This window comes from Corvus kubaryi, unplaced genomic scaffold, assembly GCF_017639235.1.
Source record: "Corvus kubaryi isolate FWS band 111438036 unplaced genomic scaffold, C.kubaryi_AGA036_p1.0 37386, whole genome shotgun sequence".
NCBI lineage: Eukaryota > Metazoa > Chordata > Aves > Passeriformes > Corvidae > Corvus > Corvus kubaryi.
The window spans coordinates 3,765,807-3,793,555 of NW_024581128.1; the positions used below are offsets into that span (position 1 = coordinate 3,765,807).

At 41.6% G+C, this 27,749-nt stretch overlaps 1 protein-coding gene and 1 long non-coding RNA gene across 9 annotated transcripts in view; one reads left to right on the top strand and one right to left on the bottom strand.

Moving 5' to 3' along the window:
- PCSK2 (proprotein convertase subtilisin/kexin type 2) overlaps positions 1-17,376 on the bottom strand; it is a 111,061-nt gene extending 93,685 nt beyond the window's left edge. For 2 of the 7 annotated variants that reach the window (XM_042036699.1, XM_042036698.1), the window contains exon 1: positions 16,973-17,376. In XM_042036699.1, coding sequence (XP_041892633.1) covers positions 16,973-17,152 — 180 coding nt within the window. In that variant the 5' untranslated portion in view covers positions 17,153-17,376. Of the gene's footprint in view, positions 1-8,640; positions 8,743-16,972 lie in introns of those variants that run through there. The other 5 variants (XM_042036703.1, XM_042036701.1, XM_042036704.1 and 2 more) reach the window with 3 other exon arrangements.
- LOC121668694 lies at positions 6,626-22,931 on the top strand. 2 transcript variants are annotated; one of them, XR_006017512.1, is made up of 4 exons: positions 6,626-6,665; positions 8,894-8,954; positions 16,570-16,663; positions 22,159-22,931. It is a non-coding gene; the product is annotated as an uncharacterized LOC121668694 (long non-coding RNA). The 2 variants fall into 2 exon arrangements; XR_006017511.1 differs by lacking the exon at positions 22,159-22,931 and having other exon boundaries at positions 16,570-17,023.
- The last annotated feature ends 4,818 nt before the right edge of the window (positions 22,932-27,749 follow it).

Below are 27,749 nucleotides of genomic sequence, written 5' to 3' on the forward strand. Positions count from 1 at the left end.
AGGATGTACCATTTGGTACAGAAAGAAGCAGGAAAAGTATGTCTGAGGTATCTTAGCTGTTCTCAGGCTACTGCTCAACCACAGAAGTTGAGGTGTAATTACTATTGAAATAAAAATAAGTAAGTTAAATTCATGGTTCTCAACCTTTCTTCACTCTCCTCCTTACATATGACAGTCTTTCCCAGCAAGAAAAGGGAATGACTCTGGGCTGTCCTAAATGCCACTGCTGGGAAGAAGGGCTGTAAACAGGCAGCTACAATTCTCCCCTGCCAGGCCCAGGCATTGCTCCTGAGAGAGGTCATTCCCCAGTATTGAAAGGGAGAAACAGACAGTCCACTGCTGAGCCCTCAACTGCTCCAAGAAGGAAAAATCAGGTATAAAGTAGCCTGTTCCTCAGGAACACCCAATCTAGGACTGGGCAGCAGACATGATTCCCTCAGAGCTGATGGCTCCCATCCCATCTTGACAGAGAAAATCAAACTGCCCTTCTTTCTTGGTCTTGCCTTAAACAATATGCACAGTGACACCAGTTGCAGTTTTACCTGTCACAAAGCAAAGGAAATCAATATCAGCTGCAAAGCAGCGCAGAAGTTTGAAGAAAAGCCACAGAAAAACTAAAATCTGATACTGTTCCTCATTGTCAAACTGCAGCAACTGAGGCCACCACCTTGGGCAGAGCTAACACTGAAAACAAGCAGCAGCATCTCCTGTCCAGAAAAGCCCGTCCAGCAAAGGTATTATGAAGCAGCAATAAATTCTTAAGAAAATACCCAAGTCGAATAAAGCTGCCAGTGGCATCAATACTTTTTCTGGCTCTCACTGAGAGGTCCAGCATTCACAGCCTGTCACTAATTTTAAGAGATAATATACAATACAAAAATAAAGATGAACATTGGTTCCAAGGCTTATCATTAACATCAAATTTTACAGGCTCCTTTAACATTGCATTTTACTGACTCACAGCAGAGTTCTATCTACATACATTGTGGTGCCCACAAAAAAGCTTAAGAACAACTTGGATTGCCCCCTCTTGTTTTAATGGGAATTATCTCTGCCCAGCCTTCCCATACTGCAGAATCCCTACAGCACACTGCTGGCTTTTGTGCATCATTTCCAATGATTTCTCCCCAACACTGTAATATTCTAAAACCAGTTAAGGTTTCTCTCCCAAGTTACTAATGGGAACAACAGTCTGCAACAACTTTCTTTTGAGCAAAATCATTTATAAATACAAGCAAAGGGCAATTTATAGCAAGTTACTGCCTTCTTTGATCACCAAAATCATCATAAATGGATCTGTTGGTGAATGGGATTCAAAGAAAGCCCTCATTCAGCCAGGCTGATAAAGACCCTCCCCAGAGCTCCTTGCCTGCCTTAGTATGAATATGTGGCCATGGATGCGAGGGTTCAAACAAACACTGGTGCTAAAGGGAAAAAAAGATACCCATCCCCCAAACAATAATTTTAAAATAATTTTTTCTTTTTTTTTTAAGAAGTATAACACAAAACATCTCTCCTCACAGAGTCCAAGCACTGCCCAAGCACCACTCCTGACTTTGAGAGGAGCCATAAACTGGCACAGGTGAGCTCTTTCATCCCACCAAAGCTCAGTAATTACACCAACAGAAAATATGATCTAAACCCAGTACAAATAAATGTATTTGGAGCCTTCATGGGCCCCACAGGCCTCACACCTTCACTTACCATTGTAAGTGAAGCACAACAGAGTGCCTCCCAGCAGAAATTAGAAACCTTTTCGAAACCTTTTCATCCCAGTTTCACCAAATGCACTGAGGATGCTTATAAATACTCAATATGAATTTTTAAACTCTCTCTCATTTTCCTTCACCCCAATTAGCATTAGAAATCATTTTACCTTGAAATACACAGATGGGAGCCAAGTCTGAAGTCAAAACCACTCACTCACTTTAGCGATGAGGGCCATGTAAGAGAAGAGCCAGCTAGAAATATAGGCAGCCTCAGGCCCCAAAATAACACAGAACAAAGCACAAACAAGAAAAGATTAATTCGAACATTGGTAGAGAAATGTGAAATAGCACAGAGGACTAAAGCTGCACTAGAGATCACCCAACATGAAATCCAGTCCACTGTGTCCCCATGGCCCCAAGCACGGATTTCACACTTTCTCATTTGTGTGCTATAATTATTCTGAAGGCTCAAAATAAGGATCTCAGGTGGAGCCTGGGTTCTGCACAAGCTCCAAACAGCCCCAATGACTGGCACAGTGAGGCCCAGGTCTGAGTGCTATGATTCAGTTCTCACTGTACCCGTGTCTCAACCAGCTGCCTCCACCAAAGCCTGATCTGCTTCTCTTGGCAAATCTGGCAGGTGGAGGTGTTATAGCCATAGATTCAACACTCCCAAAAGGTATATTTTGTACTAAAACATCATCAGATCATCCTTGTGAAATCAATTCATTAACACAAAGTGAAACATTCCCTTACAAATTAATTCATAAATGCCTGACTTAGACATTTTCATATGTTTTCAGCTCCATTTCATATAAATATCCAACCATCTCTTAAAGGAATCACCAACAGGTGGTGGTAGTAAGAAGGGACCAAGACTAAGTAGAGAGATACAAAAGTCAATGGAAAAATTGTAACACACATGATAACAAGGCCACCTGTTACTGTTACTCAGAATATTGGTTGTCCTGTAAGAACACAGCAATCCTGCTTAAAAAGTTCTATTACATCTTCTCAAGCCAGCAGAAGTAGTTTCCAATTATTTCTGAAAGGTTTCCTGACCTCCACAGCAAAATATCTTTTCCTCTAGAAAGTGTAAAGTCAAAAGTGATGTCCAAAGATTTTGCGGAATATATGCCTTTGGATTTTATTTTATCCAAAAGGATAAAACAAATACTTTAGCCTATCCCCTCTTGCATGCATACACTGTCTTCTCAATAGCTGGATATGAGGTATTAAATAAAAACCTGGAAGTAAATGAAAGAAACTGAATTGGTTGTGGACTGCTATTACACTTATATGTCCATGTGGAAGTCACCTAAACGCCCTGTACAATTCATGGCAAAAGAAAAAGAGGCCCTTTCAAAGCATGATTCATCTCACTTATCTGAGGTAGCTATGAGTCCCAGGAGCTCTTTCACTACGAAGTCTGTAAGAGAAGCACTGCTGTCTAGGTAGATCAATTCTGATGTTAAATGGCTAGTCTCATTTTCTCATCAGTTTTGTTGTTACATGACCCCACCCAGTGCTTCCAAGCACACACAAACCACTGCTCCATTGGTTTGGTTACAAGTTTGTGATATTTGGATTTTGATCTGCAATTGAATGAATCACACAGGTGTAAGGTTTTACAGTATCTGTATCACTGTTAAGTTTGTCATTGAAGAGCTCCATCCTGCAACCACATAAAGTCATACAAGTCATCAGTGACAAGACTGTGGATTTGCTGATAGTTTTATCAGTGAATTGGATAAGCCATTTGAAGCTTTTAAAACAGTTATTGTTGTTTACGGGAAAGGATCTGTGCAGTTTAGAGAGTTTTATCCATTACTCCCCAGTAACTGTAAACACCATTATCAATTCTACCACATGCCCTGTTGAAAGCAGGATACTTCCCAGATTTCAAGGAGAATGCTGTTGTTTATACACTAGCCCTCAAATTGGACTGTCTGGGTTAATTCAGACTGTCATTACCTGGAGTAGGTGATTATTATTGTTTGGCTGACAGGCTGAAGTGAAGGCTAAGCAATCATCATTATATCCTCTTACATAAATGGTGGGGGGGTGTGTGTGCGTGTGTGAAAGAAGAGCACCTCAGTCAAGCCCTGGGCACCAGAAAAAATTCTGGAGTTCAGCACCAGAAAAGTCACTGAGAGAATCTACCAATTGTGTTGTCATTTTTAGCAGCAGCAAATGACCACTGGGAAAAGGAGACAGCCTCTCCAATCATTCAGCTACACAACTCCATAACAACCACATAAACAACAGATAAACATACACATCATTTAGAATAATTAAGTAAATATGATTCCATCAGAAGGTGAATCAATTAAATTTTCTTAAAGCAGGTATATATAACACAAAATGGGTTTTTTACACAAATTGGGAGAATTTTACCATCCCATTAAAACAAAAAAAACCACCCTCACTCCCTAAAAACAAAACAACAACAACAAAAATGAACAAAAGAAAATAAACAAACACCTCCCACCCCACAAACCTAAACAAACAAAAATGAGAAAAAAATACGAACAGAAATCAGACTCCAAACATTCTTTAGAGACAGTCTATCAGTACTTGACCCAGTTAATTAACCATAATTCATTTAGTCTGGAGCAGTCAGTGCTGTAAGAATAAAGGGGGGAAAAAGATGGTAATCCAGAAGTGGCTTTGCCAGTTCTACATTTTATTAACAAAGGTGAATAAAATGTTGGCTGTGCCTGTCTCCTGCTTGGAGCAATGGAGTACCTCGGGGTATCCTGTCACACTTTTGATGTCCTGCTGTGTTTTCAAAGCATCTCTGAAGATGTTAATATTCTGTAAAAGTTATCACACCTCAAACGACCTTCTCCCATTCAAAAGATCATTCAGCCCACGACCATTTCCTTTGCTATTTCCCTCTCTGCTCTTGCTTCACATGGTAGCAACTCTGCTCTAGGACAGAGCCAGGACATGAGTTTCAGAATCAGAAGACGTGAGTTTCAGCATCTCCTAATATTAGGAGAATCTTGGGCAATTAGAGCTGTAATATTCTTGTTTAGGTTGCCTCCCACATAAAACAGCATAATCTTCTAAGTACTAGTTTAGTGATTTTATTTATTGATAGGATTCATTTAATCAATGTTTGCACAGCACTAAAGACTGTGATATGAAACTCTTAACTGTAAAATGCCAAGTGCCATTGCAAACTGTTGGGGTTTTAGTTTTCATCCTGTTTTCTTTTTCTCTTAAAGGAATTTTCCCCATACATGTTGCCAGGGGGACAAATTCCTGGGTGCTTAAGAAAAACAAAAGACCTGGCCACAGGCATGGGGTGCATCTGGCTACTCTCTTTCACCTGGGCTTGTGGGCAGCCAGTTCCCGGTGTTTGGGCGGAGAGAGAGGCTGCTTCTTCGGCTGCCTTCCTTCTACTGGAGAAACCCTGGGATTCTCAAGCCCATCTTTCCCTGCCCCACTGGGAGCTGGGCTGGGGCCACCCTGCCCCCGCCGTTGCTTCGAGCCTTCGCTACTCTGTAGCCCCACCATGCCCTGCCTGCTGAGACCTCCTGGGGGTTCCCACTGCAGCTCCTGAGTTTGGATACATCTCGTCTGCCACCCCGGATTTGTGCTCATCCCTGCTGCTCCAGCCTGCTGTTCCTGAGGGTCTGGCTGGACACCGGGATCAGCTGCCCAGGGGTTTGTGAAGCCTTTGTTCCATCCCTCCCCGGGATCCCAGGCCACCAGTACCGCGTGCTCCCCGAGCTCGCTCCGGAGCGCCCCCTGCAGCCACGGGGGAACCATCGCACCTGCCCTGCTCACCGGGAGCCGCCAGCGCCCCTGCCGGCTGCGAGTGGAACTGCACCCGAGGGGAAAGGGCCCGACAGCCGAGAAGGCTGGCACTGGGTTTGTGGTTCTGTTTCCTGTTACTGCCATAGTTATTGTTGTTTGTTTGACTGGTTATACACATATAGATATATAATAGTAAAGAACTGTTATTCCTGTTCCTCATATCTTTGCCTGAAAGCCCCTTAATTTCAAAATTATAATAATTCAGATGGAAGGGGGGTTGCAATTTTTTTCCTTCCATTCCAAGGGAGACTCCTGCCGTCCTTGGCAGACACCTGTCTTTCAAACCAAGACACAAACATATATTAATGGGTATATCTACACATGTAATGTTATCTGTGTGCAACCAGGTATCTCTTTAGTAACAAATATTTTTTAAATGTTGTAATATATTTAAGCAATATAAGATGGAAATCTCTTCTTCATATCAGTATACCTTCCTTAGGGAAAATTCGTAAGAAACAGTCTGATTCAGTTAGAGTCTGGAAATTTAAATGGCCATGGTATACTTCGGAGATATATCAATATTGCTGACAGCAATTAGCACTGCTTACAAAAGACCACTTTGCCTCACTCCTGATTTACAACCCATCCCTCCTTTTAAGCATGTAACCAAACAGGTTGACTATTGCTGTCACACAGGAGCCTGGTGTCACATCAGCTCCAGAAACATAGAGACAAAACCCATGACCTAAAGTTTTGTCTTGGGGTGACCTTATGATGTGTATCTCATATCGCTGCCTATGCCCAGAAATTAATTTTTGTGCCTTTCTATGCCTCTAAACTGAGCCTGAGAGGGGGAAGGGAAAAACTGAGCAAAACTTTCTCAAAGCAATTTGCAGCTTGTTCAAGGTCACATAAAGATAGCAGGTTTTTTTTTTCCCCAGCTGCAGCAGGGGAGCGAGGAAGCACCCGGCTTGCTGCTTTCCAGTCAGCTTTTGGCCAGTTGTTTCAGTTTCTTGTTCTCCGGAGAGAGACTGAGAGTTGGACTTTGCTTTTCCTTCTCTGGAATTCCGGATTTTCTCCCTTTTCTACTGGACTGCTTTCAACCTCAGAGCACATCGGGAGGACTTTCCATCGGGCACAGAGGGCCTGGCCCTGGCCCAAGCCCCAGCTCTGAGGAGACCAAAGGTAAGACTCTAACACTTTCCCAGGTTTTTCCTCCACAGTGAAACATTTTATTATTTAGCCTTATTTTCTTTTTCCCGTGTGTTTGGTAAATAAATAGTTTTATCTCCTTCACTTTCCTTCGAGGAAAATTTATTTTTTCCCGAACCTGGGGGGGAAGGGGTGGTTGTGCCTTCTCTCAGAGGATATATTTCTAAATTTGGCCAAACCGGAACAAACCAACAAATTTAAAAAACAACATGAAGATGCAGTGTTGTCCCAGACACAAATTACTGGTACTTAAACCTCATGGATGAAGAAGGGGCAAGACATTGCTAAACGCTGAGATCCTGAATTTCAGTAAGGCACTTCAGCATTATTTTTAAGTCTACGTTCATGTAACAAAGTGGCTACATAAATATGTGTACAAGTGCTCAGCTCATTCAGCATCTAAAAGCAGAGTCAGGAACTCAAGCTCTAATGGAGTAGAGCTATAAGAGCAACTCAGAGCAAAAGTAGTTGGTTACTGACAGAAGATGTGAATTAATCTAATGCAAAGATTCTAGCTCTACCAACTCTTTAAGATCTGACCTGTCTTGCAATTCAAAACCTTTACTCTTTCCTTTTTACTCCGTGTCTGCTTACTTACTCTTGCTAGGCTGCCAAGCAAGAGCTGATAGACAGAAAGTGCTTCACAGAGAGGTTTCTGTTACTACACCACACTGAAAAAGTCTTCCAGTTGCCAGAGAAGCAGCTGACTAACAATTAGAAACAAAACTGTGATATTAAAGGACAAGAGGGTGACTTTTTTTTTTTTTATCATAAGGTGGTAGGCTTGAGAAGAGCAGGGGAAGGAAGCTTTAAGACATTTTCAGCAGAGCCAAGTAAAAGAACACTTTGAGACACTTGTTTCTTGATTCTGCTAGGAGGAAGTCACAGACATTAATCCTCACTATTACAAGATCAGGTCAGAGACAAATCCTTTACTTATGCCACCACAACCTGGAGAGAGCTCCTGTTGCCTCCTGTACACAACAGCACAATGGTCACTTCACAACAAGGAATAACTGCTCTGAGTGGGGTCAAGAGCTCTGTGGTAGATGTAAGAAAAAGGATGACTCAAACCTAGCAAAAATGATGAGAAAAGAAAGCAAACAGCAACACCACCTCTTACCCTTCCTCCCAGGACCTCCCTCATTGACCTTTCAGGCAGCTGTGAAATAAGTCTTTTACTACCAATTAATAAATGATGGAAGTTTACTGATGGCAGAAATTGTTTTCAGTCCAGCATGTGCTTATACGTTATCTTGCACCTATTACATTAGTCAAGCAAGGAAAATGTAGGGTTTTAATTAATCATTCAGCATTTCAGCCTTTAGAGCCTGAAAAACTGGTTTCTCTATCAAGGTATAATATATTTAACCTGAATAATATATATTCAGTTAGAAGGGCAAAAGGGATTTTACAGCATCACACTGAGTATTTTAATCTCCATCAACAGAAAGAGAAAAAAATCCACCTGCTTTTCTGACCAGGTTTTATTCTGAACTGTATCTTAATTGTAGGAGAAATTGAATGGTTTTACAGTTAAGAGATGAAAAGTACATTTGCCTGTGAATTTTGGGGGTTTAAATGGCAATATAAAAATTAAAAGATGGAAATGCTACCAAGATGATGATGTCACAATCCACGACCATCATTCCATCAGCGAAGTCTTCCAAACCTACAAATGTGTCCCAGTTCTGATTTTGATACTTCTTCACCCAAATTCTGAGCTGACAGTTCCACTTTACAACTGGCTCAAAATAACTTCTAAATAGCTAAATTCAGTTGAAATACAGTCTAAAATTAATTGATACAGGGAATCATAAGGTCCCCATGAGACTGATTGGAATCCAACAGTCATGGTTATAGCTAATTCACCATATCTTGGCTGCAGCTAAAAAGAAGCTTTTGCTGCACTTGATGTTGCACAGTAGGTGACAGAGACAGTACTCACCCACAGAGCAGATTTCAGAATCACACTCTTCTGTTTCACTGGCTTTTCATAAAGAATGAGTAGGGAGAAAGAAGGATCCTCTGTCATCAGGAAAGGGGAGGCTATATTCCACCTCTTTCACTACCCATACAAGGAAGAGATTTACCTCTGTGGCTCTAGTTTGGCATCCAACAATCATCTGAAACAGTGCAAATTTCTCTATTTAATAATAATAATAATAATAATATTTAAATATGTATTTTCTGGGTTTCAGGTTTTCACAGGTTGTTTCTTTGGAGAAAGCAGCTCTGATATATTACCACCTTATTCTTCTGGTAAGCAATAATCTAGTTCAGTCATGAGTATCTGGGACACATTTGCCAACTGGTTTGATGTAAACACTGAGGTCATTACTTCCATTTGCTTTCTGTGGAAAAAATAGTTAAGAATGTAACATTTCCACAGAAGTTTTGTTTGAGAAGGTAGGTAATACATGACAATGTCCCAGTTCACTTCTTGTGAAAGAGCTATCACTACCCAATTCATTTGTTTATAATCACAGTGTATAAATGGAGAGATTGGTCAAGCTCATAATTTCAAGTCCAAGTTCCGGCTACTTGCTGAACACAGCCAGTGTTCAGCTGAGTTACACTGTTGAGCTACTGTTGTAAATCCATGACCAAATTGTATTTCACACTGCATGATAAACTGTGTGTCATGGCCACTCAACACAGTACACACTGACTTCAGCTCTCTCTGGACAGTGCCTTCTGTCACAAAGCACAGCCTAAGCCTGCTGAGCTGAAATTAAATCTCCATTTCAGTAGCATAGGGTTTGCTTTTTCAATGAACTTATGAGAGTTAAATGCAGAGCTCGCCTTGATTTACAAGAGCAACACACCAGACATTGACAAATAGTTGAGCAGTTCAGCTTCCTCTCACCAGAGGCCATGGATGGATGGATGGAAGTGTTGGGCTGCTCACTGTAATATTTATAGCCACCACGCAGCAGCATCCTGTAGAGACCTGACCCATTTAATTATCTGAAAAAGTTGAAAGAAAAAGAAAAAAACCCCAGAGTTTCTGATGACTGGAATAATATTGCAGGACAAAGGTAATTTTTACATCTATCAACAGCACTGAATTTGCTGCTACTGCTAACACAGAAACTACCCAACCATACTGTGGACTGGAACTGCACAAAAGGGTTTCCCCCTACAATATTTTAATAAGAACTGGCAGAATTTATCCTTCATTTTAACAATTTGGCTTGATTTCCAGATCACAGAATTTTCTGTGAGCATGGATATTTCTCACAGCTTACTAACGGAAACTATCTACCAGATAAATTCTATGTTTTGGCAACTACTTTGCAACTGCTTTATTACAAGCATTTGAAACTTGAGTTGCATGTATTAATTTTAATTGAACAATTCCATAGATAGATGAGTTTAAGGGTCACATGCAAACTTCTACTTAGCTACACTAAGTAGTAACTATTACCAGCATAACTATTCCAGGAAGACTGGAAGCTCCTTTTTTTGTTGTTGATTTTGGTTCATTTTGTTTGTTTGTTTAAATCAACATGGTCTTACTGTTAAAAGCTCCAGAGGAAATTAAATTTCTGCTAATATTGGTCTGACTTAGAATGAGTTAAACATGTCAGTACTCCTACACTGATAGTAACAGCACTGCAATTGGGTTTGTTTCCCCACTTTAACCACATCAGTACAGTTACAGCAGTAAAAGTTTTCCTAAGAGTTGGTAGGGTCTTATATCTTGTCACCTGTCAAGTTTTGTGAAAAAGATAGAAGGCTATCTCTCACCTTCATGCAACAGTTGATTCTCAAAAAGATAACACAAATTTAAACACTTCTGTCCTTTTCTGAAGGAGCCAAGCAGCAGACTCTCTGGGACCATTTGTCTGCTAATAAATGCCAAGGGTGCCACAGGATCACAGAAGGAAGCATTTCAAGCTGGGAGTGAATTGATAATTTCTTTTGGTCTAGAACTTAAATGTGGATTTGAACTGCCAAACTACAAACAAACTGCCCTCCCTCATTTGCAGTACCCTAAACCATCTGGGTCTGGTTAGACATGACAATGGGATCTGTCCATCTGATGCAAAATCCCGAGTCTTCAAAGCAGGGGACTCTTGCAATAAACAGTTATCCTTTCACTGCACAGCTCTGCAGACAAAGGTCAGGGGACAAATTCGATTCTGGATATGTTAACAGCTATAGATGTCCATATTGCCTCTCAGTAGACTGCTTTCAGCATCTGAAAAGCCTACCTAGAAGAATAAGAGCTTTAAGTAGGACCACAGAAAGACCCACAACATACGGGATCCCAAAGGTCAAACACGCAGAGGCAATTCATATATCTGGATGTTGTAGAGCCCAGGAATAGTCTGACAGTCATCTGCCAGAAAGTTATCTGGGCAAAAGGAAGGAGACCCCAGACTGACAGGTACTCTGGGCTAGATTGCAGGAGATAGGCTAGTACACAGCATGTTCAGTCCTGGTATGCTGGCATCACAGTGTTCAGGGAATGCTGTCCACTTCTTTAAATGTTTTCTCCTTCACACTGGCAAAACTAAATATAATGTAAATGAAAACCCATAACTGCACATTCCCCGTCGGGCTGCACCATCAAGAAAAAACCAAGTGCAAAAAGAACTGCACTTGTCTCTACCACGTGTTCTATTTTGCAAATGAGTCCAAATAACATGCAATAAATAAAATTATAAATGCAGGCAGTTTTAAAAACAGCCAGAATTTCATACCTCTGTTCACTGAACTGCAGTTCAGGAAACAAAACAAAAATCTATAAAGGTAAGGTTTAATCTGCATGTTTTGCTAAGAAACAACTACACCGCGTATTCAAAACAGTAATGGAGCAATTACAGCGGGGATCTATAGTAGGGGAGACTAACCTTGTTTTACACTCAAACAAGTGTAAAATCTGACAAGGTAATTATTTTATAGCTCAAATAGAACACACACCAGCAAACAATCTGAGTCTCTGGTAGAGAAGGAGCTTTACAGAAACTGGGTTAGGGATGTAGTTGAGCCTGTGGTTTACAGATGTTCTCAATTTACAGCTTTCATGTGCATAATTGATTACATTTAAGTAATAGGGTTTTCTTTTGCTTGTTCCAAGTTATCCAGTTAGCCAGTGTTTACTCCTGGAGCTGTTTACGCATCTAAGGCAGAACACAAAATAAAACTAAAAAAAAAAAGAAAAAGGCAACATTTCCAAAGAAATACAGTATTTCCATATATGAGGCAAACTCACTTCTAGCACAGCAAAATTCTTTTTTGATTCCACTAACATTTGTCTCAAGTGTAAATAGGAGCGAACAGGCCTCTCCAGACCATACCCAATGTCACACCTGGACTCCACCTGTGAGGAGCCAACAAGGCTCCCTCCTGATGCAGATAGCTGCTCTCTCACTGCATTTCCCCAGTTACTTTTTTCATGTGTTTTTCTGGAAAAGGGAGGTCTATATCACCACCCAGCAGTGTGTCTGCCCACAGCAGAATCAAACTTTTCCTGCTATTCAAATGCTTCTTCCCCCTAATTTACACACATCAGGATGGAAACTGAAGCATTCGTTGCTACGGTGAGATAGCCTTTTTTTTTTTTTTTGTCTTACTAAAACAGAACTGCAACAGTGAAATCTAGAAAATTAAAGCTCTCGGGTTCCTCAGAAAATTTACATTGTATCCTCCATGTCTAAGAGGTTTTTCTGTTTCTATAATAAAGGAATGCTTTTGCAAGCAAACATCCTTTCCTCTAGACCAGCATAAAACACAAGCTAATAAATTATGAAACACATATTAATGCACAGAAACACTGCATTCTGAGGCTTGATCTTGAGTCCTTGGACTCCAGCCGGCCCATGTCGGGAGGCCTGAGCTTTCTGCCTCCTCTTTGCATGGGATGTTCCATTGCTTCAGCAACGGAACCACACTGGAGCACTCCTGCACCCTCCATGCTGCCTTTACTTGGCCACAATTACACTTAATTACACAATTAACATTTCCACCAGCCCTTGGATTAGCAGCACATGCGAAAGTAACACAAGCATGTTTAACTGTGAAGCACAGACACAGGGTGTGCCAGGACCCTGGCTAAGAATTTCCCTTTCCCTTCTCTTCTTTACACCAAGGTTAGGTATTGGGGGAAAAGGAACAAGAAAGATACATATGTATATAAATACATACATCTATAAACACAACATCCAAACCCACGTCCACAAACAGCATTTTTCACGTGCACTGAATGCCATCTGTCCATCACAGTGACTCCTGGGCATGCAGAAGCAAGGCAAACACCTATTTCCCAGATTTAGAAGTTGACCTGCCCAGGAGGGCATTTTAAGGCTTTAATATGTGCATTCCAGGATGAAATGTTCAGGATCCCTGATAGAAATCCCTGCAAAGAGCTCCCAAGGCTGCAAACTCATTATTCTGCCTCTAGGTCTGCCTTCTACACCACATCAACTCCCACCTCACAGGCTCTCAGCCTAAATGCAGGGAAGTGGGCTGCTGCAGCAAGAAATACAGCTTCTTTACCTGTTAAGTCTTGCTTTTGGTAAGTCCGTATTCATGCAATGTAAAGAAAAAACAAGAAAACCTGAATGCTCCCAGTGTTTCATCAAGAAATTACTGGTTGGTTCCACAAAGCCTAGTCCTCAACCAGCAGTCTCCTAAGCAAAAACAGGAAGCAAAGAGGTCACAGCTGTGAGAGGTACACTGATTTAGTGAGAGATAGGATGAGGTGATACATCAAGGAAGAAATAGACCAGCTTTGGGCAACATAAACATAAAATTCTCCACATTTTGAAATCCATGTTTGGTTCTTATTTTAAAACCTGAGGCCACTGAATGCTAATTGTTTAAAACCCTTCACACCTCAATGCTACTAGAAGCCTTTTAGTTATGGTGGCATTTTGTGGATTGTCTCAGTCTCCCTATTGTTGATGAAATTGAAAGAGATGCCTAAACTCTGATCTCCAAATAGAAGACCTTTCTAAATGCATCTTCCAACTCTCCTTCTTAGAAACTAATTGAGAATTGCAAGGCAAGGTCAGAAAGCAGCTTTTTTCAGCCTGCATTAAGAAATGTGTTCTGGTGGCAACCATGCCAAGAGGCAAATAAATAAATCAATCAAAACCAAAAACTTGTTCTTTTTGCACTTCTCACAATATTAGGGGGGCATTCTCACAATTCCTGAATGCTTAAGAAAAAAATATGTTTTATCACAGTTATTTGTTTCACCAGAAATACACAGAAGCAATTTTAGCAGGTAAAAATGGATTGAAAAATTGCAAACATTAAAAATAAAAATCAAAGAGCACAATAAGCAGTACAAAGAGGTCTGTATTCAGGATTAATTCAGGGAAGATTAAAGAAAAACTGACTACTCTTTTTGGCACTGACTCATGTTAGGATCCTAGACATAAACAAAAGCACCTGTTTATGTAAGCACCAAGCCCTTCTTAATCAATTCATGGAGCACTGAATTTAAAGCACACATTTAGCCCACCTGATAACTTGTAGTCGTTTCAGAATGATGGCAGGAAGCATGGCCAAAGAATCAGTTAGAAAGCACATCATGCAGTTCATAACATTAATCTTAAAGGCAATGCTTTCTCATGCATTTCTGCAGAAATCTGCTGTTAAGTAAATGTAATATGCACTTGCTCAGAGATTGCTTACTGGGGAAAAAAACATGTGCACTTAAAATACCTCATTTAAAAAACAGCTCCCACAAAGTCATGTTAAAAGAGATCTGTGATACCCTAACAGGCATAAAAGAGATCTTTCTCATACACATCTTAAATTCATACACAACTAAAAAAAGCAGAATCTGCTCTTGTGTTCGTACTGGGAAAGTCCCTGCACTGAAAAAAAAGGTGATTATTTTCAGACAATGGCTCTTCTCCAATATGGTTAAAGTTAAACCCATTTTTTTTAAGTAAATAACTCAATTTATCATCCAAACAGCATGTGTCATTGAAGTGTATAAAAGATCACTTCTGCTTGTGGTGTAATTTGGTGGGGGTGGGGGGGGGGTGTGCTGGTATTTTTTGAATATTTCATTAGACAGCTTATCTACACATAGTACTTTCCCTCAGGAGTTTCCCACCAACAGCTCTGTGCTTCTCTTCACACGGCCACGTTCATCCTCCTGCACTGTCGTTACCACCATGAAAGCTGAGTCTGCAGACTGTGAGCTGCTAGACAAGCCTGATGATAGCAAAACAGAGAGGAGACTCTTCAGCAGTACTGAAGAGCCATTGGCATAAACGTCACGAGCTTTTATTAGCGGCCGATTATCACCACCCAAACCCCGTTAAGAATGAAGATTGCTATCAACCTCTCATGAATTATCCTCCAGCACAGCCAGCAAAATGTCAAACCCTACCAACCTTTCCTCTTCCCTAAACTTAATGCCTTGCAAAAGGCAGGGTGGTACTTCCTTTACAGCTGGGGAGGAGGGATGGGAGGCTTACTAGCTTTCCAAGGACTGGGACAGTATAACCCAGAAACCTTGAGACAGTATGTGCTAAGTACTGCAACCACCTGCTGCCCCACGCCATGAGTACACACACACATCACACCGTGGCTCTGCTGGGCTTCAGAGATACCCATACCCACAAGAAACAGCCCTCTAGTGGCACGTCCTGGAAAGCAGGTACTCTCCTCTTGCACTGACTTACCCAAGGGATTTCCCTCCAGTTCTCTCCTGAGATGAGCTACAAGGCTGATTTCCACGAAGAAGTCTCCTAATGTGGCCAAGGCATCCTGGGTAGAAGCATGGTAGAGGGGAGAGGATTCTAGCAGCCCAGAAGCTGCATTTCTCCATCCTACAAAATCCTCTCTCTCTCCCTGTCTCTTCCCCACTTGGACTAGAGGATCATTTGAAAGCATCTAGCAAATCATAAGAAATTGAGCTGTGCAGGAACATACCCTTCTATCCTAATAAGGCCTTATCTGTCAGATAACCCCAGGATAGGAGGAAGAGAGCACAGTCAGGAAGAGACTAGAAGAGGAAAACTGTTGACCAAAAAGCTGTATCTAAATTTCATATAACCAAACCTAATCCCCACAATTAATCCTTTCCCAAATGTATCAGCAGCCCAGCTCTGTCACTATCAGGACAAGGCTGAGAGCCTAAAACAAAAGCATCTTATCAAAAGCAAGAGTTAGCTGCAATCACAGCAACAATGATCTTGTCCTCATTTCTCTAACAAGCTCCCACTGGAGTTGAAATGAGGCAACCTGAGGGAGGGAGTCTCACTTGATATGCTTTTTTAATTTTTATTTTTAAATCGAGGTTTAAAGCCATTTCACTCATTCAAGTTCAGGGTGCTATTATAATTCATTTCCTTGGATGTAGGACCAGGCTGTCATTGCATAACTGCCAGGAAAAGAAAAAAAACAAACAAGCAGCAGCAACACTCACAGCCTGCCTTCCTTCTACACTCCAAGCAAGTCTGCCAGGAATTTTATTGACTAGGGCACTCTATCAGCCTCTCCCTGTTTTCACCCCAGGTCTTACTGTACCCTGAAATATTTAGAGGTCTAATTATTATTTGAATGGGAGAGATTTCTAGCAGAGCTGGACACTCTAGGAGCCAGGAGGAGACCTGCCACTCTGGCTGCGTTTGATTTTCTAGGACCTCAGGAGCAAAAACAACCTCCAATGGCACTTGAAGTTTCCCAACTTACATTCATTAGTGAGAAGCATTCATTGCTTATCATGCTTAATATTAAGCAACTTCCTCAGCCTAGAGTAATCCTATTTCTCTAGGAGAATAATAGGGATATTAAGAAGCCCACGAGCATCACAAACTTGAGTGTCAAAACCCCTGTGAAATCTTCTATTTAAATTGTGTGCAGGCTTCTCCATAGAGATGAGGCTTTCATTTTTTCGCAGGTGCTCCGAGCAGTTGCACTCGCGCTCAGGAAGCCCTGGGCGGCAGCCCTAGCCCCGCAGGATGCCCGCTCCTCCGTGGCAGGATGTTTACATAGTAAGTCAAAAGGCACCGAGTTACCATGTGGGAAACTCCGCTCTCTCTCCAGTCCAATATAACCACCCTGCTGGGCCAGTGCCGAGGAGCACTTGCAATGGCTCCTGGCACCGCTATTCCTCAAAGCCCCTCGGGAAGCGGGGATTAACGCGGGCACAGCGGGACGCGCTCCGCACCGTCCCTTTCCCCAGGTGAGCGGCGGGCAGAACCGGCCTGGGGCCACTCCCGCGTCGCCGGCCTGCCCACGGCACCACACCACACGCCCGGAGCCCAACGTGAAGGGCACCGCGGCGCTCCGACCCTGCTTACCTTCCGCACCCCGCCAAAGCCGTGCTCCGCCGCCACCCGCTCGGCCTCCGCCTGGCCCCCGTCGTACAGCTCTACCAAGAAATGGTTGGTGTAGACGGCTCCGCGGGCTGGGGCGCCGAGGAAGTGCAGAAGGAAGAGGAGGAGGAGGGAGCCCCGAAGCAGCGGTGGCCCCGCCGGCATGGCCCCGCGCTGCGCGCCTGAGGAGGCAGCCCGCCGGGCGGGCGGGCGAGCAGGAAGCGCCCAAAAGACGGGAGGGGAGGAGGAGAAAAAAAAAAATTAAAACAAATGAGAGCGACAGAGTAGGAGGAGATCGGCGTGGAGAGCACCGGCCGGGCGGTGCGGATCTGTATTCCGCGGCGGCCGAGGGGCAGCAAGAGCCGAGGTGGATGGAGGGGGGGGGACACGCCGCGCTGCCAATCATGGGCGGGGAGGATCGCCCCGGCCCCCCCCACCCCCCCCAGCCCACGGCTCCCGGAACACTCCGCACGCCTCCCCAGCACCCCACCCCCGCCTCACGCCCACCTTCCACAGTCCTGCCCCTAGGAAGCCGCACCCGCCGATTGCTCCCGCACAGCACGCACCAGCCCCCCGCCATACCTCTAGCCGAGCCCGGCTCTTCTTCCCATGGGGCTGAGGGGGAGGGTTGCCGAGTGGAGGCAGACGGCCCGAAGCTGGAACCTATTCACGGTTGACTGTGGGGACAGCAGAACGAAAGACTTTGGCAGGACCTTCACCGCTGGGGCTGGCACTCAGCTTATGTCTTCGGCCCAGCAAACACAAAATATCTGGAGTTCCCCCCAAACCTCCCTCTCTAGCCAGAAGCCTGCACCAGCTGGTCACAGGGTCATCAGCAACCAGTCCCCATCCCTCTTCTCGCAAAAGCAAAGGGACAGGGAGGTGGTCAAACAGTCCTAGGGCAAAGCCAGGGAAAACCTCAGGCCCAGGGCTCCTCACTCTGCACTGACTCGCAGTCTATACTGCCAGGATGCTCAGGAACACCCAGGTGTCCAGGCTCCCTGAGCAATCCCCAAACAGTTTTCAGGGGATGACTGGCAGGAAAGTACTTGGGCCTTCCCTGTGCTGAGACAGACAAGGAATGAGAGTGTTCCATGCACTAGTGGGATTGCAGTGATAGCAGCACATAAGTTTGGGAGCTCAGTTCTGTAAATAATCTGCCATCTGCATAACTCTGATTGGAAAGCAACAGTACAGATTATGTAAATTTATGGCGAAGTATAGCTTAGCTTGTTCCTACAGATACATCTGGTAATTTGTCGTACCAAAGGTTGATCCTTTGATGGATCCCTGAATGATCCCCTGGGAAAGACTTGGGGCACAGAAAGCACAAAAACTTAGTATCACCTTTAAAACAAACAAAATGATAGATTTACTGTAATCTGTCCAGCAAATGGTCAAATGGAGTACAGATGTTAAATAAATTGGGGAAAACAAAGGAAAAATCAGAAATCACAAAAAAGACTTCTTCCATTATCTTAAAATGCTTTAGAAAATGACAGAAGAGCTGACCACATGACTGTGAATCCAAGTGAGCATTGGTTTGTCATGACAAATTATTGGTTTCCTTCCTCTGGATAAAAGAAATCCCTATTCAAACAGAAAGGAAATGGCAACTTGAAACCTAATCCAAAGCCGAGTTACATCAACAGAAGTGTTGTAAATGAATGACTGATGTTGAAAAAAATCAAACATGGGGGAAAGGTAAAACAAGGAATGGCACAGGAGAAAAGGAAAACAGCTTTGCAGTCTCATTAAGAGATTATGTCTGTAGAATTCTGCTTTTAGATGCTTGTTCTAAGCAGAGACAGCTATTAAAAACAACTTTATATATTATTTTTTTAAGCCAAGTTATTTGTTTTCATCAATAGTCAGCAACCCCTTTCCTTATAATATCCTTCCCAGTATTAAAGTGTTTCCGGGTAACTTGGGGCCTGTGAACTCCTGGATCAATAATACCTACTGGTGACTGCTTGACAACCAGTGGAGTCCCTACTGGTTTCCATCCACAGCTGTTCCTTGGTATCAGAAACAAAAGGAAAATAAAAGCTGGGGAAAGGCATTTTCTCTACTTTAAATTCCTGTATGTAGGTTTTTCTTTCCCCAGAGGTCTTCCCTTGGTTCACACACCTCTTTTTATTTTGTTGCCAGTCCATAGAAAGAGGAACATCAATAATAAAGGCAATGGAGCAGCCCTCCTGGCTCCCTCTAACCAGCAAGGCAAGATCCTGCACACATTCAGAAATGAGGATCATAACACAGGTCTGGGTGAGGGGTGTGACTAAGTCATTCACTGAGCATATTCTGACAGTCCCAACTGCCACCTGGCAGTACTGCTCTGCAAGCTGGTGCCACTAAAGAGACATTGCCAACAAGGGAGCACCCACTGTCTATAGCTTGTAAACCTCACAATGGCAAGCTTTGATGGCTTTGTCTATGGGATGTTAAAAAATAATACAAATTTTAAGAAGGATTAGTTTAGGAAAGACTGGTTTAAAAAGTAAAATCTAAACACCGAAAAGAGAAAACTCCATCAAAAACAGCAATTTAAAGAAAAATAGTCATTATGTTGATGACTACAGAAGTTTAAGACCAGAAAGGACCACTGGGATTTCTCACCTAGTACTTTAGGTTAACTGTAGGGCTTACTGTCATTGGCTCTTGCATGTGGTCTGTAGTCCTTTTTTTCCTTAACATACAAACGTTGAATTAAGAATCAAGACTGATCTATTACAGGGGAAATGTTCCAATGAGTGCTTACAGTCATTTCTAAAAAGTTATAACTCTGCCTCTCTTTAAAATGCTGATCAGTCCTACATTGACTTCTAGGTTTTGTTGTCACTATGAATTTTTTCATGGAACTGCTGAACTATTATTTTCTCCAGATGAGTTTTAAGGTTGTGATGATAAAGACATAGAATTAACACTCTGTTGAATGTCTTCCTGTAAGTCATATTTTCCATCCCTTCAACCGTTGCCATAAATCTCGTTACTCCTTGAATTGTGAACTGTAAGTGCATCAGATATTTTTTCAGCAGGGGTCAGGCCAGTGTTAAATGGATGTTACATCACAATTCAGATATTTTTTCAGCAGAGGTCAGGCCAGTGTTAAATGGATGTTACATCACAATTCTATTGTTGCTGGGTACCCAGTCTTTCACCAGCTGAGGATTTGATTCAGCCTCCATGCTACCGAGTCTCCCTGATGTGCAGCAAGTGCTCATGCTGACTCACAGACCTCTCACCCTCCCTGAGTGGTCTTCAGGCCTGCTGCTCTCTAAGAGATGGCCAACAATCTTTGTACCTAGGTATTTATTACTCTACTTGGTCAAAATACACATAATTTACCTACATGGAGCTTTCCAAACAGTCCAGATCACTCAGCACTCATCTCTTTTATACTTTATGGCTTTCTTCTTTAACCTACTTGTGGTGGCCAGTGGGCCTGTGGTATCAAGGAACAAAGACAGTCCACTGGTGAGACAGTCCCTAGTATCAGAGAACCTCCCCAGGTTAGGGTGACAAAAGAGGCTTCTCCCAGGATGATCTGTTCTGGTATGTTAATGTACCCCAGTTCTGCTTGCCTGGTTGGCTTGTTGACCTCTCCGCCCCTTGTTACCATATATGTCCCTGCCCTAAAGGATCTCCACTCCAGGTTCCCCCCATTGGCCCTTGCGCCATCACCACGCCCTCAGAGTTTCCCATTGGCTCCCATACCCTAGTCCCGCCTGCGTACCGCCCCTGTGCCCTCAGATCATTGGTCCCTGATGCTTGATCCGCTGCCATACTTAAACCTGGACCCTGCGTTGTTCTCTGGCTTAGTTCCTGGAACCTTCATGGTGTGACTGCAATAAACCCTGTTTGTGGAACCCCACACAGAGATCCTTCCAGGCTCTTTGTCATCGATCCATTCCTGGAGCTATCTGTGCATGTGTGCATGTACGCGTGTGAGTGTGTGGCGGTCCTGCTGAGTGGCTTCACTAAAGAGACGCTTTTAGGAAGGTTGCGGCACCTCATGCTCTGGCACCGACAAGCCGCTGCAGTCCACAACACCTACTCACTTTATCAGTAATGAGTTTATATTGATATACTGGATTAGCAAGATCTTACAGAGATAATTCTCGGCCCCAGTCCTTTGGAACCTCTGCACAATCAAATCAACTCTGGCAATGATTCCCAGTTTGTAATTATACTTAAGAACCTAGCATTTAATCAGTTTTTAGTCTGTGTCTTAAAGGCCATTTTGATTTTTGTATCCTATTTATTTACGGACACATCACACAATATTAAGGGTCTCCCAGACACAACCAATGTCATAGATACAATGGATAAAAATACAATTTTTTCAATTTCATCAGGTACTCCAGTAAAAGAGACTAAGGTTCCCCCATAAATTCTGGCTTGTCTAACAGAAGGCAAATAAACAGCAATGCTAGCTTTACCAGTGAAAACTAAAACAGTGCTTTAAAAAATGATATAAAATTAGTTTAAAAATTCCAGTTCCCAAATGGATTGCTGACTACATTTTTAAACAACCATTAAATACTACAATTATTTTACAACAAGTAATTGGCATTCACTATGAGGTCCGTGAAGTACTAACTTTTAAGGAGATGTTTCTTTCCCTGGGGACTGCAAAGGATGGTGCCATGCCAAGAGACTAGTATGTCAGAGAAAGTTGCAAGAACTCATTTCCTTGCTGTGGAAGTGAACAGAATCCTAAGTCCAAGATTTAAATTGCTTTCATCTTTAATCATTCATCCTAGCAGATGCATGAGCAGTAGTGTTCTGAAAAGCTGGATACAGAATATTGCAATAATTAAATTTCACGTTATGAGAGAACAAAACACATAAGCATCCTTTGGCACAACTCTGAGTCTCCCTTAAACCTATCTTTCTGAAGCTGCGAAATGAGCATATATGCTTTAAGTGGACTCTGGAACAGGCTCAAAGATAATACCCACATTTAGAGGAACAGAAATGGGATTAAAAAGGCTTGAGATTTCCAAAGAAAAGAATTGGATGCATAGTTAGAAAAGCCACAGTTGAAAGAAAGTGAAACAATATTATTTGACATTTTTATTTAGGACAGGGAATGAATAGACCTATATGAAGAAAAGCAAAAACTAGAGAATATAGAAGAATATAAAGCTTATATTGTTTGTTTATAGGAGAACATGCATAACTGAATGTACAGAATTAAAAGAATGGAGTAAAATACTATGAGGAACTGCCATGGAAGTTGAGCTGAAAAATCCCCTGCTGAGTTGGCCCACTACAGCCACAGGATAAAAGTCACTTCAGGACTCTAGAAGCTCTCTAAAGGTATGTCTATCTGTTAGCATTGCTGTGGATCATCTTATGACAGTGTATAAAGGCGAGTTTTAATTGGTTTTTTTGATAATGAGCAGTGTAGGTATGAGCAAAGCAAAGCTGAAACTATGAGTAAATGAGTTTAGAGAGAGCACAGCTACCATCATTCCACTTTGGGCTGATTTTGTAATCAGCCATGACTGTCTTAAAGAGGATTTTCATAAAACACATCTAGGCCATTTTAGTACAATGATGAAAACATGGATGTATGAGTTACGGCAGCAAAGTCAAGCATGATGAAGCCAAGCAACAGCAGTGTTTCTGTGTGGAGGTTCTAGATTAAAGAGCTTGGGATACTTTTATCTTAGATGACTTCAAGATAATTTTCTCTATGTAAAAATACTTCCCTGACCATTTTCATTGCTTTGTACTACCAGAATATTTTATTACTGTTACAAGTATATTAACAATGGCAGCATTATTTATAGTCACATGGATCCTGATCTGTTGCATGTTGTGTTAAATGTTGTTAGTGAAGAGAGAGGGCTACAGCAGGGACTCCTTCTGTGTCTAAGATATGTGAGCCCAGGAAGGTTAGTAGTTACCAGGCACAGGAATGAAGACCAAGGATAAAATATTTTGTGCCATCGCCATGTGAAACTGCATGGATCTTTCAAAGTTAAAAGACAATTGGAAACTGGGAGCCTATTCCACAGCTTTTAGTTACATAAACTTTAAGTTGCAGGCAGAATCTTTTCAATACGCATTTATTTATGCAAGTGTTATGCTGCCAAGTGTCAGAGTGAACATATACTAATTTAGTGACATGATAATGCAGACAGTAAACAGTGCGGTTTTCAGCATCCATTGCCTGCAGGCCAGCAGGGCTGTGCAAAGAGAACAGGAGAATGAATGGTGTAATTACCTCTTCAAGCAATTTGGGTTTTCTTTGATTTATTACTTCCAGACATAAGGACCAGAGGGGCTGTTAAGCAACATGGTACCTGACAGGGAAGTGAAAACTCTTGAGATAACCAGTGAACGTAATCTCCTACACTTATTTAATGAGGGTACAATCCAAACTGAATAGAGAGGAATAGCTTACAGGCAAAATATACATTTACAAAACAGAAAAATAAAGCCCTTGAAAGAAGGGTTTGAGGTTAGGCCTGTGCTGAAAGCCTCAAGAGACTATGGCATGTACATGTCTGCTTGCTAAATAGGAATATGATTATCCATGCACAGAAATTGTTTCCTGAATCCAACTCTTAGCCACTGTTTAATATCCATGTAGACAAATGTTCAGCTTAGGCAGCTATGGCAGAGAGGTACTAAAAGTAATGAAAATATGTGGTTCGTTTATTTTAAAAGGATATGCTTGCTGCTTTTGCCAGACTTGTTTGCTTTTTCTGCTACTGAGTTCTTTGCTGAAGACTGTCTGTCTGGAAAAATAATGTCTATGCAAATGATCTTAGAGAACTAGAATTGCTCAGCAGTCAGTTAGAAGCAGATGGTCTCAGTGACATTTTAGAAGATAACAATGGGTGAGAGAAAGCTTCTAAGCAAGACCTGGAAATACTAGCATAAAAAAAAAAAGCCAAAACAAAACCAAAAGCCAACAACAGACTTAAGGGAAAAGGGTACAAGAAATCCAAGGTAAAAAGATGTCTGTTGACCATGGGAATGGTTGCACTGAAGGAAAATGACTGGATATGTGGAGTTAGGGACAGAGATCACGCATCAGAAAAAAAGATTGAAAGTGGAACTCAAAACAAAACATCAAAAGATCCAGAAAGTTGATCTCCAAGAAGTTCACCCCCACAGGTAATGAAAGTTTCATCAATTACTAACTAATCTAACTGTTTGCTTTGGGACGCTCCCAACTGTGTCTCAAATTAATTACAGAAAGGCTGAGAGATAGAATGAAGTAATTACAGTTTGTTCAACTCCACCTTGCAACTGTTCATCTCTTTGACAGAGAGGAATGTGTGACAACATGCAGGTGGGACATAAATAATAAAGAGCTCTTCAACTTTGGTAGAACACCAATAGTGAACATCTGGCTCAAACAACAAAACAAAACAGATGTCCTCAAAAATGCAATTTATTGCAATCATAACTCGTATGTGGTGTCAACAGTTCCATGACACTTTTTTGGGGTGTTTGTTTCCTAATAAAAAAATGTTGAAAAATCTTGTATTTACTGTTTCCTTTTCATTCTAGATTTCCATTCATTCAAACATGTTATGCTGCCCACAGAAGGCTTGATAATTTTTATCTTAGCAGTTAACAATCATCTATATATCTATATGAAACAAAGATATGTTTGTAGAACTTTTTTTATTTCCATGCATTAAAATTTCAGGCTTTGCTTCCAACCAAAGATAACAACTCAGTAGAAAATCCATAATCTGTTTTTTAGCACTTGATTTTAAAGAAAAAACAAGAGGAATGATCCCAGAAAAGTAACTTTAAAAGGCAAGATTGAAAATAAAACAAGAAGTTGTTCCCATCTGAGCTAAAAGCTCTCTATTGAACAGACTTTAGTTTGCGCCCATAAATTAGAGATATGACACCATATATCCAGATAAATATAGATTTCTTTCAAGTTCATCTTTGAGATTTCAAGTTTCTAAAATGCAAATTAAACTTTTCCACTACTAACTTTGTTCTACATATTGATAGGAAAATAAATATATCAAGACTTCTTTGTATAAATATCCCTTTGCTGGAATTTACAAAATTTCTGTATTTTCTATTGTAAATTAAAGCCTTGCAGCCCATAGAAAAGTACAGGCCAAGAGAAGTAAATTATCTCCACCATCTCTTCTGGGCTGCTTTGATCACCTTTCTCACAATTCAGCTGCCAAGTACTACCAGACTTAAAGTTCTTGGTTAATGGCTGAGGTGAATTAGTCTGTGATCTTCCTAGTACCAATTTCACACACCTGCAGTTCACCTTCCACCCTGGAAAAGACTACAGACCAGCAGCTTTTCCATCATGTCCAGCATGAATTCCAGCAGGAATTAAAAGAAAATCCACAAAATAGCTTAAATCATCATACCAAAATACCAGTTTTAAGTTATAGATGTTTACCCCTGTTGAGATGCATTTCCTTCAGGATCTCTGCATAGCTACCTTTCCAGTTTTGTCATATTTGGGTGCCTCATTCCCAGCCTCTGCCTGAAAACCTTTTCCTTGAAACCAGTGGTGTTTTTACGCTCCTGGTAGGGAGGCACTGGAGCTGGAATGCAGGCACAGCCTAAAAACTGTGAAACAAAGTGCAGAGGATGCTGCAGACAGTCTACTACAGATACTGGTTTGGGAATTAGGAGAGTCAGTGTGCCATATCCCAACATGGTAGGATTGAAGTTAGGCTGCCACCACCCATCAGCCCAGCCCTCTGTCACCAGTTGTGCCACAAAAAGCTGTTACTAGAGGCCACAGCTGATGCAGAAGAAACAGGTTAGCAATGGGAAAGACATTGGGAGAAATGAAAACTTGGCTTTTTCCCTTCATTTCATATGCATCTGGTGTAATGATTACTGAGACTGTTTGGACAAAGAAACCTCATTCCACTCAGAGGTTCAGAAGTGCTTGTGCTGTAGACAACAGCAATAAACAACCTTTTGTAAAGAAAAATGGAGGATTTTCTAAAAGGCAGGCCATACAAAGCCCACTGAAATTCAGTGGGAGATGGATAACAAAGCTGTCTATTCTTTGAAATTCTCCTCTGGCAGAAAAATTTTGTCTGGATTTTTAGCATGTAAACAAACATATCTATTCCTCCACCTTTGTTTCTGTAGTGCTGTCCATTTCCAAATCATTAAGAAGTGTATGCATATTGTCACGCTAAGCAGTATCATGGCTTCCTAAACAATTCACCAAAAGCCACTACACATCTTGAATTTAAAAAGCCAATTTTCAGTAAGAAAAAAAAGAAAAAAAATATTAACAAGTAAATCACTAGGAAAAACACATGACTAAGCCCCTAAATGCATCTCCTATCATCATTCTGTTCACAAAGAAATGCATTACCTGTTACTTGCATTACCTTATCTGCTGTGAGATAATATAATGAACACAACAAATCATGTGCAGGCTGTGCTCAAGAGTTCATTTCAAAACTACTGCAAGAAGCTGGTGTTTGGCTACAGCTTTATTTCACTTGTAGAAAATAAAGAAGCCTCAAGAAACAGATGAGAATGCAAGTCTTCAATAAACATCTTAGTATGGGAAAACTGAAATTTAGTTTACTGTGTGGTTTGGTTTGGGTGTCATTTTGGTTTTGTTTTTACTTTGCTACATGATCAGATTTCAAAAAATGAGAACCTCTTTTCCATCAGAACAACCATGCTGGCTTCAAGGTGGGGAGCCTTTCAAGAGAGTTCTTTGCAATCCTTATCTCTTGATGGGAGCAGAGCTGCATTAGTGTCCAAAGGGAAGACTTGCTATTCAGGAAATTTTCCATTTGAATTTCAGCTCAGAGAAGAGAGTACAATACCAAATAAGGAAGAGAGGCTGCCACTTCATTTGAGACAGTGCCAAAATCAAGGTAAAGGAATTTAGATGGGAAAGGAAATACGAGGTCTGGCCTTCAAGACAGGTTTGCCTTTGTATGCATATCTTGCCCACTATATGTGATAGGACACTGGTCTTGGCAGAGCCATGGACCACTATTTTTAAAAAATGAAAGAGAGAGAGCATCTGTGTGCATTGTTGTTTTGCCCAAAGGCTTGTTTTGACAGGTTCTTTTAGTCATATCCTGTTCAGGTTACTCTCAGGAGCCATCTCTTTGAAATATGGTGATACCTTCCATGGAGAAATTAAGCAAAAGGATCACCAACATGAAGGGCATCATGAGACAAAAATAGTCTCAGTGGGAAATATATCAATTCTGTCTTCTTATGAAAGTGCATAATGTAGAACAGTCCTAATAACTTTTGGTTATTAAAGGATCACAGCAATGCATTGCACATACTGAATAGCTGTTTGTATAACCAGAAAACACAAAAAGGAAAAGAAATTAAAAAAAAAAAAAAAAAGGAAACAACCAGAAAAATGGAAAAGAAAAGCCTGCACTGTTCTATTTCATATGTAACAATCATGGATCTTATAAAATCATTGTATCTTTGTATGGACTCCTCTGTGTGATCACTGCCAAAATGTGGGACTAAGTACGTCCTTATATTAAACTGATACAGGCTGAACACTGAAAAAAGGATTTTTTTTTTTTTTTAATAAGGAACAGATGGTCACCTTATTCAAGCAGCTGTTGTGGGGGGAAAAATTATTCACCATCAGGCATCAAAGGCTAAAAATGGTCAAATTCAGATGCACACCCTCCTGCTAAGTAGTGGTACCAGCATCCAGCCACTAACTGAGACAAGACAGGAGAAGTGAGGTGAGAAGGTTCCTCCTGGTCAGCTGTCCCTGCTGCTCTCAGTG